A 15,685-nucleotide genomic window follows, 5' to 3' on the forward strand; every position below is an offset into this window, starting at 1 on the left:
TTGGATTAGAATTAATTTTCACTGAAAATTTACAGTGTTCCCTTGCTGGATTCCAATGTTGATTAATCAGTTGTTATTCTGATTCCCAGTCCTTTCTCTGTGACCTATTTTTTTCCCTGAGGAATATTTTAGTTCTTCATTTCTGGTATTATCAAATTTCTCGAAGATGTTTTAATGGGCTTTTTTGTCATTCAGAATTTGTGCACTCTCTGCTAGCACCTTCCATCTAGTACAGAAGTACATCTTTGTCAGTCCTAGGAAATTTTCTTGATTTCCCCTCTCCCCCCATTCTCTCTTTGGACCTCTCAGGCTGACATTCTGATCTCATTTTTTTTTTAATTCTACAATTTTTATCTTTTTCCTACTCTCAAAAAGGTGCCTCATGTTTGGAGCTTTAAAAAAACAAACAAACAAACTTCAGCTTTTGTTTTCAGTCTCTGAAAGCTCTTTTTTTCAACCATAAACTTGTTTGGCAGATGCTGCACCTTCTCATCTCTCTAGAGATATGAATTAGTTTTTTAAAGTTATTTTCTGTTTGCCATATGTGTGCTTTATTTCCTCTGTTACTTTTTCCTCTTTGTTTTGGTTTCTGTCATGATAGAGGCTTTCTTCAAATGTTAAGCAGCTCTTTACTGTATATTTTTAAAGTTAAAAAAAAAATTGTGGAAGCTCTGTGGGGAGATAGCCCATCCTTTGGCGGGCCCACAGACAGCCCATTGACTTTCTCACCAGGGATTCATAAATGACCCTGTGTTGGGGAGCAGGGTGGGGCTGGAGAGGGTTTCACTGGTCAGTACACAGTCAGTCTTCATTTTCAGTCCCAGGGCTCCGCCTCTACTCATCTGTGCCTGTTCCCCAGTCCAGTCTCTGATTTAGGTTCTGCAGAGACTGTACACACATATCTCTCTCACTCCCTTGCCTGCGCCAGGGGTGTGGAGCAGAAATAGACATCTCTGCACCAGTCCACTGGAAAGTAATCTGAGAGCCCCATCTTCTCTTTACCTCCACATTTCAAACAATCCTTGCTTCAATCCCCTGCCTATCCCAGCCTTTCTAGGTACCTAGTTCTTCCAGTTCTTAGAAATTTCTTGGGTGAATTGGTTTACTTATCTTCAGTATCTCTGCAGGCCATAGCACTTAAGTCACTCAGCACACAAACAGGTAATTTATCATTTCTCAATATACTTCATGCTTTCTTAAAATATAAAAGTTTTTAAAAGTTTGTGATTTATTAGTGGCTAGAAGTAGCTCCTAGTTTAATAAAAAAATGCTATTTTTTACTTATTTTGGGATAATTTTCAAGAAAAGGATGTAGAAGGCCTTTATTTTACCTTCTTGAACCATTAGTCTGTCTTAAAGGTTTCTAAATCATCTTGAGTTTATAAAGACAGCTTTAAGCTGAGTTTTTCTTATATATTAACTCAGAATTAATATTAGTTGTTTAATCAAAATAAGTATCTCTATATTCTTGTTTTGAAATTCAGTTTATTGTAGTCTTAATCTAAATTTCTGAGGTATGGTAATTTAACATGTTATTTATGATACAAAATGTTTAGTTTCTAAAGGTTAAATTAGAGCTCTTTTGCCAAGAAAGTGGAAAAGTTTCAAATTTGACTGTAGAATCATGACAGTTGCTCATCCTTAAATGGAAAATTATATTAAATAGAGATATTGGTTTTAATTTAAAATATTTCTTCTGGTACTATATATTTCTGTATTTAGATAAGTTTTTACAAGCATGAAATACATGTTAGGAAAAGACTCTTTTCATGAGATTAAAAATAAGCAAACAGTTTCATAATTTGAAGTTTTAAATTTGGTACTCATATCAAGCATATCCATCAATATTCTTAAGAAAATAATTCATATTGATCAAGTATTAAGCTGGCTGAAACAAGCATTTTGCTTTTTCTACTGAACACTAATGAAAAGTTAGTTCTTATGGCAATCTAGATTACATTTCTCTCCCACTCTTCCTAAAAGCCTACTAAAATTAAAATTGTAGATATTCAAAGCAGAAAACCTATAAAAGCAAAAAAATAAAAACTAGGCCAGAGTTTTGCTAATGGAGACAATAGATTTCTGGAAGACAGGTGAAACTGGAGGAAAAATCTTAAAATTATGCCACTAAAGGGCCTCAGGAGATGGGAGCAAATTTAGCAGACAGTTTCAGAGTGGCTTTAGGCTTAGAATTAGTGAGAAATAGAACCAAAATAAGGTGATTGAGAGCCTGTATAGAGAAAGATGTTTCTCCTCATATCCATTCCCATGCATAGAGTACAAAAGCAGTAAGCATTTCTGCCAGGGGCCTGGAGGGGGTGTGGGAGTGGGGACTGGCTAAGACTTGGGATGCTTATGATGATTCCAGAGAAAAATATTTAAAGAACCAACAGCCTAACAATTAGCTTCTTACCCTTAGATGAAGTTGGAAATCAGCATGCCCAGTCTTGGCCTGTCCCACAAGGAGATTCCAAGAAGAATCCCCACTCAGAGAACTGGGAGTAAAACAATCATGTTAACACAAAAGCAGAGACACAACCCTGGCAACCCAAGCTTCCTTAAATATAAATTGATTACCAAGAACCACCAGAGAAATGAGGTAAACCAGCAGAAAGAAAAAGATCAAGATACATAGAAATATTAACACCAGAGTAAACACTTAATATAGGTAAAAGGACTTTAAAAGTCACCTGACATAGAGTTCAGATGTTACATCCATAAAATATGAGCAGAATGTGCTATGAGAGAAAGAACATAAGAGAATAAGAGTTCCATAAAGATTAAAAATGAATGTATTAAAACCACCATTGGAGGAAGCTGGGGAATGAGCACATTCAACAGAAAGATGCATATTCTTTCCCTCTACAGACTTCCACTGGGACATATTAGTAGACAGAGGAATTTTCTCTTTATACACATATTCTAGCTAACAAAGGGCTGCTAGAATTATATCAACATTTTGTTAACTTGTGGTGAACTAATTGGTCTAGGCATGGGTATCCATGGCTGCCTTATATCACAAAAATAAACCAAATAACCCTATAAAAGATAACAGAGGACAAACTTAATATTGAGATGACCAGGAAAGATGGTGTGAAGTAGGGGGATCCCTAGCTCACCTCCTTCTTACACATCAAGTCTGCAACTAAATATATTGCAACTCACTCTGAAAACACTGAAGACTAGCAAGACAGTTCTTCTACAGCTAAAGATATAAAGAAAAAGCCATGTCAAGAAGGGTATGAAGGGCAGATACACAGTTGGGAACCAAACCTTGGTGCTGCAACCCATAAGCAGCAGGGATGTGACAGGTGCAGAGGTCCTCCCTGAGGACCAAGGAGAGACCGTGAGCAATTATAAGAGCTGTGGCTCCTATATAACTTCATGGAGTTTGAATTAGAATTGCGGCAATTACAAGTGCTATATGGCTCACAGAAGAATAAGCGATTAGTGATTTTAGGTCAGTTTGGCGAAGGCTCAAGCCCTGCATTAGGTATCCCCTGCTTTGGGGATCTGCACCTGGGAGACTAGTTCCTGTATCATCTGGCTCTGACCATCAGCAGGGCTTAACCCCAGGAGAGCCAAAGAGCTATAGGAAACTGAGTTGGCACTCTTAAAGGGCCAGTACATTGTATCACTCACTTGGAGACCCAGTAACATAGACAGCAGTTTGAAAAGTGCCTGGATTATAATATGTTAAAGAGGTTTGTTAACTAGTATTAGGGCATGTGCTGCAGGGCAGGGATTCATAGGAACTTTCTCCTGGAACAAATGCTGGCAGGTGCCGTTTTTCTTCTTCAGCCTTACTGGTGTGATGCTGATGGAGGCCACTTCTGACACCCAGTGCCTTGAAAGCACCACACACACTGCCCCAGAGATCCCCTGTGGACCCACCATATCTGACCTGCCACACCCAGCAGACAGCCCCAGGGAGGGGAGGGCCAAGCCTTGCTCATTAACAGTTGCAGGGCCAACTGTGCCAGGGCCACCCCTGCCCACCAGTGCACCCACAGCAGTCATGGCTGGTCATTGCAGCCAGCCAGGCTGGCGGATAGCCCTGAGCATCAGCAAGCCCACAGCAATTATGGCCCACCACAACAGGAGGGTTACTTTTGGAGCGCCTGGATTTGGTGGCCAGTAGGGATAGCACTGCTGGGCCCCACAGGATGCCTTCTACACAAGGCTACTAGCAAAGCCAGGAAACACAGCTAACCTACTTAATACATAGAAACAAACACAGTCAGACAAAAAGTGGAGACAGAGGAATGTGTTCCAAATGAATGAATGAAATAAAACCTCAGGATAAAAAGAAAACCAAACAGATAGCAATCTACCTGATAAAGAATTGAAAGTATGGTCATAGGGGGCTTACTGGACTGGAGAGAAGAGTGGATGAACTCAGGAAGGACTTCAAGAAAGAGAAAATATAAAAACCAGTCAGACCTAACAATACAATAACTGTAGTAAAAAACTAAAGGGACTCAACAAGATGGATCACTGAGCTGGAGGAAAATGTAGTGGAAAATCATCCAAGCTGGAAAGGAAAAACAAATGTTTTAAAAATGAGGATAGATTGAGACCTTTGGGATAATATCAAGCATACAGCATTCTCAGTATAGGAGTATCAGAAGGAAAAGGACAGAAAAAGGGGCAGAAAACGTATCTTAAGAAATAATAGCTGAAAAACCTTCTTAACCTGGAGAAGGAAATAGCCATCAGGTCTGGGAACACAAAAAGCCACAAACAAGATGAACCCAAGGAGATCTACACCAAGATAATGCTAATTAAAATGGCAAAGTTTATTAAACATAAAGAGAATCTTAAAAGCAGCAAGAGAAAAGTGAAGTTACATACAAGGGAAATCCCATAAGACTATCAGCTGATTTTTCAGCAGAAACTTTACAGTCCAGAAGAGAGTGGGATGATACATTCAATATGCTGAAAGGAACAACCTTAAAATCAAGAATAGTCTACCAAACAAGATCATCATTCAGAATTGAAGGAGAGATAGTTTCCCATATAAACAAAAGTTAAAGGAGTTTATCACCACTAAACTGGCCTTACAAGAAATGTTAAAGGGACTTATTTAAGCGTAAAAGAAAATGTCATAACTGGGAGTAAGAAAATTAGGAAAGGAAAAAAAATTTCACTGGTAAAAATAATATTCAAAGATCAATAACTAATACAGACCACTATATATATAGGATGCTGTATATGAACTTAATGGTAACCACAAACCAAAAACCTGTAATAGCTAAAAAATAAAGGAATCCAAGCATAACGCTAAATAAAGTGATGAAATCACAAGGGAAGAGAGCAAGAAAAGAAGAAAGGATCAAAGAAGAAGACAACCAGAAAACATTTAACAAAATGAAAATAAATACATACCAATCAATAATTACTTTAAAGGTAAATGGACTAAATGCTTTAATCAAGGCATAGGGTAAGTAAATAGATTTAAAATAAACAAGACCATCTATATTTTGCCTACAAAAGACTCACTTCAGATCTAAAGACACAGACAGACAAACTGAGGGATGTGAAAAGATATTCCATGCAAATGCAAAAAAGAAAAGACAAAACTGGAGTAGCAATACTTATATATCAGACAAAATAGATTTCAAACAAAGAATGTAATGACATGGTATTATATAATGATAAAGGGATCAATCCATCAAGAGAATATAACAATTGTAAACATCTATGCAACCAATGTAGAAGCACTTGATACAGAAAGAAAATATTAACAGATGTAAAGGGAGATATTGACAGTAATGCAGTAATAATAGAGGACTTAAATACTCCACTTACATGAACAGACAGATCATCCAGACAGAGAATCAATAAGAAAATAGTAGCATTGGACAACACATTACACCTGATGAACTTAACAGATATATACAGAGCAAGTGCACATGGGACATTCTCCAGAATAGATCACATCAGGCCACAAAAGAAGTCTCAATAAATTTAAGATTGATAAAGTATTCTAAAACATAGAAGGGGAGGGAATACTTCCAAACACATTCTATGAGGCCAGTCTCACTCTGATACCAAAACCAGACAAAGACACTACAAAAAAAGAAAATTGTAGACCAATATCCCTGATGAACATAGATTCAGAAATCCTCAACAAAATATTAGCAAACCAAATTCAAAAATACATCAAAAGGATTATCCATCATGACCCAGTGGGATTTATTCCAAGGAAGCAAGGACAGTATAATATTCATAAATCAGTATCACACACCACATTAACAAAAAGGATAAAAACCATATGACCATCTCAATAGATGTTGAAAAAGCATTTGACAAAATTCACATCCATTCATGATAAAAACTCAACAAAATGGTTATAGATAGTACATACCTCAATATAACAGGCCATATGTGGCAAACCCACAACTAACATCATACTGAATGGTGAAAAGCTGAAAGCTTTTTTTCTAAGATTAGGAGCAAGACAAAGATGTCCACTCTCACCACTTTTACTGGAGGACCTAGTGATGGAAAACAGACAAGACAGAGATAAAAGGCATCCAAATTGGTAAAGAAGTTAAAATCACTATTTGTAGATGATAAGATATACATAGAAAACCCTAAAGAAGCTACTAGAGAAACTATTAGAACTAATAACTGGATTCAACAAATTTGCAGGATACAAAATTAATATGGAGAAATCTATTGCATCCCTATATACTAACAATGAACTAGCAGAAAGAGAAATCAGGAAAACAATTCCATTTACAACTGCATCAAAAAGAATAAAATACCTAGGAATAAACCTAACCAAGGAGATGAAACACCTGTACCCTAAAAACTTTATAAGACATTCCTGAGAGAAATTAAAGACACAAATAAATGGTAATCTATCCCGTGCTCATGGATAGGAAGAATCAATATTGTCAAAATGGTCATCCTTTCTAAAGCAATGTAGAGATTCAATGCAATCCCTATCAAAATACCAACAGCATTTTTCAATGAACAGTTCTAAAATCATATGGAACCACAAAGGATCCTGAATAGCCAAAGCAATCCTGAGAAAGAACAACAAAGCCAGGGAAATTATGCTCCCTGACTTCAAGCTCTACTACAAAGCCACAAAAATCAAAACAATTTGGTAGTGGCACAAGAACAGACCCATAGATCAATGGAACAGATAGAGAGTCCAGATATAAACCCATACAGCTATAGTTGATTAATATCTGATAAAGTAGCTATGAATATACAATGGGAAAAAGACAGTCTATTCAGTCTGGATAGCTACATGCAAGAGAATTACTGTCTAACTCCATGCACAAAACTAAATTCAAAATTGATCAAAGACCTGACTGTAAGACATGAAACCATTAAAACTCTTAGAAGAAAACATAGGCAAAATTTCTTGAACATAAGCATGAGGAATTTTTTCCTTGACACATCTCTCCAGGCAAGGGAAACAAAATGAAAAATGAGCAGCGGGGACTACGTCAAACCAGAATCTTCTGTACAGCAAAGAACACCATCAGCAGAACAAAAGGTAACCTACAGTATGGAAGAATATATTTGTAAACAAGTTATCCAATAAGGGGTTAACATCCCAAATATATAAAGAACTCATATGCCTCAACACCAGAAAACCAAATAACCCAATTAAAAAATGGGTGGAGGACCTGAGCAGACATTTCGCCAAAGAAGAAACACAAATGGCCAATAGGCACATGAAAAGATGCTTCACATCATTAATCATCAGGGAAATGCAAATCAAAAACACAATGAGATGTGACCTCACACCAGTCAGAATGGCCCCATATAAAAGATGAGAACAAGTGTTGGCAAGGATATGGAGAAATGGGAACCCTCCTACACAGTTGGTTGGAATGTAAATTTGTGCAGCCACTGTAGAAATCAGTATGGAGGTTTCTCAAAAAACTAAAAATAGAAATACCATTCAACCCAATAATTCCACTTACAGAAATTTGCCCAAAGAAAACAAAATCCCTGACTTGAAAAGATACATGCATTCCTATGTTTATCACTGCATTATTTACAATAGTCAAAATATATAAGCAACCTAAGTGTCCATCAATAGATGAAGAAGATGTGGTACAAGATGCAATGGAATATTATTCAGCCATAAAAAGGAAATTCTGCCATTTGCAACAACATGGGTTCTTCTAGAGGGTATTATACTCAGTGAAATAAGCCAAATAGAGAAAAATACCATATAATTTCACTTATTTGTGGAATATAAAAAGAAAACAAATGAACAAAACAGCAGTAGACTAATAAGACCCTGAGAAGTGACTGGTGGTTACCATGGGGGAGGGGAGGGTTGGTGGGGGAGGGGGGGGGGATAAAGGGGCACAAAAAATTCTCAGTCATAAGTGGGTCAGAGAGATATCAATACAGCAGGAAAATATAACCAATTATTCTGTAACATCTTCCTATGTTGGTAGATAGTAACTGCACTAGTTGGTGAGGATTTAATAATATGGGTAACTGCTGAACCACTGTGTTGTGTATTTGAAGCCAGTATAACATTGTATATTGATACATCAACTAAAAGAACAGGACAAAGAGGAAAGTCCTCATCTAAAAAGGACCATATGACCAGAAATTATTCTTGAAGTCTGTATTCTCTGCAACATAAAGGGCATCTAGGGAGATGGACTCTACCCCTATTCTTTGAATTATTACTTGAGGCAGAATACTTCCCATTTTACATTTATTCCAATAAATAAAAAAGCACAGGTAATGCTGATACAAAAAAAATTTTAAGATGATTAAAACCCTACCATGCATCTTTTCTGACAATGTATAAAACTAGAAATCACAAGAAAAAATTGGAAAGGAACCAAATGCATGGAGGCTAAACAACATGCTACTAAACAACCAATGGACCAATGAACAAAAGAACAAATCAGAAAATAGAGACAAATGAAAACACAGTGTATCAAATCTGGGACACAACAAAAGCATTTCTAAAAGGGAATTTTATAGCAATAGGGGCCTCAAGAAGAATAATCTCTAATAATCTAACTTTAGAACTAAAGGACCCAGAAAAAGAACAAATCAAGCCCAAAGTTAGCAGGAGAGACATAATAATACAGATCAGAGCAGAAATATAGAGACTAAGTAAACAAAACAATGAAACTAAGAGCTGGTTCTTTAAAAAGATAAACAAAATTGATAAGCCTTTTAGCTAGACTCATCAAGGAAAAAATTCAAAATCAGAAAAGAAGTTAAAACTTATTATTTTTAATAATAAGGGGCACCATAGAAATTCAAAAACATAAGAAAATTCTACCAAAAATTATGTCAAATTGGACAACTTAGAATTGGGTAAATTTTTAGAAACATAGAGTCTTCCACAACTGAATCAAAAGAAATCGAAAATATGCACCAACTTATTACTAGTAAGGAAATTGAAGCAGTAATCAAAAATCTCCCCAAAACAAAATTTTTTCTGAGACCAGAAGGCTTCACAGGTGAATTCTACCAAACATTTAAAGGAAGCTAATAACTCTCCTTAAAACTATTCCAAAAAATAGAAGAGGAACTGTTTTCCAAACTCATTCTATGAGGTCAGCATTATCCAAAACTAAAACCAAAATCATGCAGACACTACCAAAAGAAAAAAAAATCAAAAGACCAATATCCCTGATAAACATAGATGCAAAAATCCTCAACAAAATATTAGCAAACCAAATTTAAAAATACATTAAAAGGAACATTCACTGTGATCAGGTGGAATTTATTCCAGGGATGCAAGCATGGTTCGACATCTGCTAATCAGTGTAATACACTGTATTAGCAATAATAAAAACCATATGATTATCTCGATAGATGTAGAAAAAGCATTTGACAAAATTTAACATCTATTCATTGTAACAACTTTTTTAACAATATGGGCACAGATCAACATAATAGCAGCCATATAGGACAGACCCACAGCCAACATCATACTCAGTGGCAAAAGCTGAAATCTTTCCCTCTGAAATAAAGAATTAGGTAAGGATGCCCTCTCACTACTCTTATTTAACATAGTACTGGATGTCAGCTACAGCAGTCGGAAAAGGGAAACAAAAGGCATCCAAATTGGTAAGGAAGTAGTAAAAGTGTCACTTTGGTGTGCCATGATTCTATATATAGAAAACCATAGATGTAGAAAAACAAAGAAAAACAAAAACCTATTAAATGAGTTCATTGAAGTTGTAGGATACAGAATCAATATACAGAAATCCTCTTTCTATATATTAAAAATGAACTAGGAAAAGAAATTAAAACAATTCCATTTACAGTTGCACCAAGTGTAAAAATACCTAGGAATAAATTTAACCAAGGTGAAAGACCTATACTCTGAAAACTGTTAGAACAGCAATGAAAGAAATTGAAGGCAACACAAATAAATGGAAAGGTATACAATGCTCGTGGATTGAAAGAATATTTTTTAAATGTCCATACTACCTGAAGCAGTCTACAGATTTAGTGTAATCCTTAGCAGAGTACCAGTAGTATTTTTCACAGAACACATCAAGTTTCAGAATGTCAGGAGCAATGGAAGATCTTAAGTTTCCAGATGCAGGGGAATGAGAATCAAACTGGCATCTCTTAACCTGCTTTTCAGTTTCATACTTTGTTAAATAGTCTTAACAGTTACTGTGATTTTTATCCTTTGTGATTTATATTTGATTGGTCAAACATGAACTTTGAGTATCTGATACTAATTACTTCATACCAATGAATCCCTGTATTTTTGGCCATACCTTCAAAATAAGCACAAAAATTTAGCACTATGAGCCCATCTGAATTTTGCAAATTACCCAGAGAAGCAAAGAATATTTTCAAAAAGTTCTTTTACTTAGACTGATACAGAAAGTTATTAGTCAACTGATAGAAAAAAATTGCATTCCCGTAAAGGCAGGATCTGGTTGGAATAAAGCTTAATCTGGATTTTGTAAGGATAGGAATGTGCCAATACTTCCTAAAGTATTGTGCCATTATAGCCAACCAGTTTTGCTTCAGGACTTGGGGTTGTTTTTTACTCTTTTTAGACAAGTTTATAATAAGAAAAATTTACTCATTAAATGCATTTACGTTATATGTAATTTTTTTTTAAGCTCACTGAAAACTGAGGCTAATTTGGAAGTTTTGAAGTCAATACCTAGTGAAAAGATAATGATTGAGACTGGTAAGTTTTTAGAACTTTAATTTTATATTAAACCATTACCAAAAAAAGAGAAAAGGGAACAAGTATTTTAAAACAGCATGCTCAACCTCAGCAATTAAACTCTTCAGAAAACCTTTGGGGGTGTCAATTGATAGAACTATTTATGCAAGCCATTTAATTTTAGAAGTTTGACTAAAGCACTTAAAAAGGGGATGTCAAATATAACTAATGAGTTTGTAGGTATGAATATTCTATTATATAAGGAGTCTTACCTAAGCATTTCAACTCGGGGTTTCAAAAACTACACTGAATGGTCTTTTACACAATATCCTCTTTGTAAATGGCTTAATTCTACAACACTTTTTAATTTAAAAAGTGCAAAAATTTAAATAGGTTTATTCAAAGAATTTAGAAGTCAGTCTGTTGCCTCTTAAAACAACTTTGGAAGCTAAAAATTTTACCTAAACTCTGAACTCAAGGTTCTCCTTATACTGATGTAATGTTTTAGTAAAGTCAAACTGAGCCATTCTGAAATTACATTTCCTTGGGGAGTCATGAAAATGAATGAAATGGTTTTATTAAAAGTACAATGCTTGTACAATGTATAAGCTATTTTAATTCTTTATAATGAATAGGTAAGTGAATAATCCCAGTATTCCAAGCCCCTTTTTCACATTCAGTAGAGGCATATAGAAGTTTGTTTAAATTTGAATGTTTTCATGTTACAATTGTATTTCTTTTAGTCTAAGGCTCTTTTTTTAAAGCATGCCAAACACAGTAATGTTAGTGGAGGGAAAGGAGATTAGTCTTAAAAAGCATTAAAAGAAATTTGTACAATTCAAGATTTTATCTTGTTTTTCTTAGAACTGTTTTGTTGTTGCTTTTTACCATTTTTTTAAGCTGAATCATGGCTTATATTTGACATTCTATATTTGATAATGTTCTTAAAAAATTTTTTTTAAGGTAAACCTCATTAGAGACTTCTCTTAACTCTAGATGCACCTTGGTGTGGAGTCAAAAGTACACATGCTGGATCAAAATATATAAAAACTTCATTTCCTACCAAAAAGAAGTGGGAAAAAGGGCACTGTTTGAAAGACAGAAATGAACCCTGCCATATAATGTAAGTATTTTGTTTTCATAGTCTTCAAAACATTGAAGTCAGCCACCAAATGCCATTTATAAAATGAACTCAAGGGACAGAATTAAATTTGGGTGAAATCCAAATGAAGTTCAGTTCAAAGACCACCATTTTAATACAGTCATTTGGATAAATTTGCACCTGAATTGCTGTATATCAGCTTATCTTTTCATATTCTGTCAATGCAAAGTGGTCTTATTACATCAGTGGGAACTTCATGTGATTTTGCTCGGTCATTTTGAGAGGGAAAAGATGTTAAAGCTATGGATACGTAGATAGAATTACCTTACCTGGTTTAAATTTTAGTCTCATACAGCTTCCCTACTGATGACTAGCAATAAAAAATGCAGTCTTACCCAGTAGGAGACCTTTTTATTGGTATTGTATTTTAAATGATTTGACAACCAGAATAAATATAAGAAATAACATGTTTCTTTAAGCTTCTGCAGCAAAGGAGAAATTTTATAGAGGATTTACTTTTTCCAACCAAAAAAAAAAAGGCAAACTTTACAGAATTAAAAAATTAATTCAGAATCATTTTTTGATTGTAACATGTAATCACATTTTGAAAAGTCTTAGAGCTGTTACCCATCTAACTGTCAAGTAGGTGTAGAACATACTGTAACTTATAGGAAAACTTTGTTACATCATTTTAATAGGCATATCATCCAATTTCTTTGGTTTGTACAAGCAGGTAATTTAAATCTAGACTATCAATCTAGTATGTTTTACCAATTCAGGCAACTGGACATATTTATAACACATTCATAAAAATTAATATTGAACTGTTACTTTTAGATTGTAATAATTCCTTCCACATGCACCATCTTTTTTTAAAACTAGTTTTTAACAAGTAAAGTATTAGGTAAGCCACATCTAAAATCAGCAGACAAAAAAGTAAAGAATTTTTCTGTAAAAATATATTGAGAAGATTTCGCTTTATGCAAGTGCTGGTGTTGGCAAAGACTTTAAAACTCGATGTTTTAAAACCCATAGGGTGTGGAATATCCTTAAGTTCTGGTTAGTAAAGAACCACTTGTAATTTTTATGAAATAAAAGAGACAATATTTCGGATTAATTCTTAGGAGACATGAAAGGGCACTCCAGACAAAAAACTGGCATTTTTCCAGCAGCTAGCTTAGAGAAAGTATCCAAATCAGTTTTCTGTACTGCCATATTCTTATAAAGTTATAGCTACACATTCGCAAGACAAAATTTTAATTTTGTTTCTGAATGCAAACTATTAAGAACCAAGAAGAAATACCAGTTCTGAGTAGAGTAAAGCTTGGGAAAATAATTATTGGCAAACTATACCTTTCATCTAATGATAATTACTAATTAACTAGTTAATTCTTACTTACAAATCATTTTTACTCCATCTGGTCAGTTTTACATTTTAATTATTTGTATACAGATCTTTCCTTTCTTTTAGACTATAAATGGTATGAAACACATTTTGGAGCTCTTGCCATATGTCAGGAAAGGTACGAGTTACCAAAGCTATACAGAAGAATCAAGTCAGGCCCTGCCCTCATCCCTTTACCAGAGGAGTAGGTACATTGTACCAGATATTTCAGATAAAGGATTAAACAAGTCAGACAAGGACCCCTGCCCTCCTGGAATAAGCAGATAAAAAGTATAATCCAAAATGCTAATGCAGTTATAGAGGTATCAACATATGACTAGGACCATAAAACATGGCAACTGCCTGCCTTGAGGGGAGAGAGCTTACCTAAGCTGATAGTTCACCTGTTTACTAAGTATAACCGGTATTTATGCCAGACCAAAACAAATACCTTGAGCAAAGGCAGACTGCAGAAAGACTTGGTGTTGAGTTTAGTGTCACAGAAAGTAGGATGCAAGGGCAACAACGAGTTCAGTGTGACGTAAAGTAGGATGCATTGTAAGAGTGGTAAGTCTGAAGGTACAGTGACGCCAGATTGTGAGTACTTTTGTATGCCAACTTTAGAAGTTTAGATTTTATTAGGACCCAAAGGATTTTAAGCAGAAAAGTGGCAGTTCTTAAAAGCTGTTAACCAGCATCAGTGTGGAGAAGGGACTGGAAAGGAGATAGGTGACAGGAATCATCATATTGATTTCACAAGTATTACGCATGTAACTTCCAATTCCGAGTAGTAAACAGAGGAAGACTTCTGTAGTTCACTAAGAAAACTGGGTCTTTAGTGTCAACTTAAATGTTAATAGATTTGCTTTTAGCATGTTGTGATGGTCAGAGAACACAAATTTAGTCCATTTAGTATAATCATTAAGCAAGGTTTTGTGTTACTATCATTATAGAAAAGTTCCAGTTAATTTCTAATCTGTCCCTAATTTTCCTGTAAGTGTTCATATATAAAACCCATAAAGAAAACAAAAAGCTTAAGACAAGTAGTATTTAGATATTTAATTTTGACTTTAGAACTTTCTAAGTAATGTTTTTAAAATATTCTGTATTTAATATTGCTAGACAGTACTATTGATGATTATTATTCTAGGCAGACAAAGCACAGGAAGAGAAAGTGCCCCCCCACTCTCCCCAATAACCATACGTTGTTCCAAGTAGATAACTTTTTTGCTGTCATTGTGCTAGTGATCATGCAGCAATTTCTTGCTGACTTTTAGGACTAGTTAGTTCTCTAAGCAGTGTTTTTCAAACTGCTGTCCCCATAGTTAAGACCTACACTGTGACTTAGTACACACATACATATATAAATAAAGTGGAAACAAAAATGAAACAGTACTTTCCAAGTGCACTGTACTTTCAATTTTGTTAAAACATATCCTGACCCACTAATGAATATATAATGACCTACAGTTTATAAGAACTCTTTATGTCCACTGAGTTTTAATTCCAAAATTGTGGTACACGTAATATGGGCTGCTTTTGTAATTTATTTGAACTTGGTTCTTGGCTCTAGTTATAAGCAAGACTGCCCAGAAATGTGTCTCCGATTACTCCATTTTAAATATCCTAGCAGTTAAACTTTGCTGTTGATAATGCTGAAAACCTAATACTGGCCTGTTAAACTTATTTACTATGTTAAAGGCAGTAATATCTTCCTTTACATGGAAAAAATACAATTAAATGCCTTTAAAACAGAGCATGTACTTGGAAATTTAACTATCCATTTTTGTTTTGTTTTAGTCAAATACTGGAGATAATGTCAGCAGTAAGAGAGGAGGATCCACTGGAATTAGCCAATACGCTATATAACAACACCATTAAATTATTTTTTCCTAACATGTAATTGGTGTGCATCCTCCATTTTCCATCATGTATGTAAAATTTCATGGTAAAACTTAAAGTTTCAATAAAGGGATTCTCTGGAAATTGTCTCAAGAGGTATTATATATCACTGTACATCATCCCCCTCATTTTTAATCCATTAAGT

At 34.9% G+C, this 15,685-nt stretch overlaps 1 protein-coding gene across 5 annotated transcripts in view; it reads left to right on the top strand.

The window, feature by feature from the left end:
- Positions 1–15,685, top strand: part of TATDN1 (TatD DNase domain containing 1) — a 57,154-nt gene that overhangs the window by 30,689 nt on the left and 10,780 nt on the right. For 3 of the 5 annotated variants that reach the window (XM_017652449.3, XM_073230091.1, XM_017652450.2), the window contains 3 exons: positions 11,103–11,173; positions 12,149–12,275; positions 15,439–15,624. In XM_017652449.3, coding sequence (XP_017507938.1) covers positions 11,103–11,173; positions 12,149–12,275; positions 15,439–15,541 — 301 coding nt within the window. In that variant the 3' untranslated portion in view covers positions 15,542–15,624. Of the gene's footprint in view, positions 1–11,102; positions 11,174–12,148; positions 12,276–15,438; positions 15,625–15,685 lie in introns of those variants that run through there. The other 2 variants (XR_005057315.2, XM_073230090.1) reach the window with 1 other exon arrangement.

Source organism: Manis javanica, chromosome 2 (assembly GCF_040802235.1).
Source record: "Manis javanica isolate MJ-LG chromosome 2, MJ_LKY, whole genome shotgun sequence".
Lineage (NCBI taxonomy): Eukaryota > Metazoa > Chordata > Mammalia > Pholidota > Manidae > Manis > Manis javanica.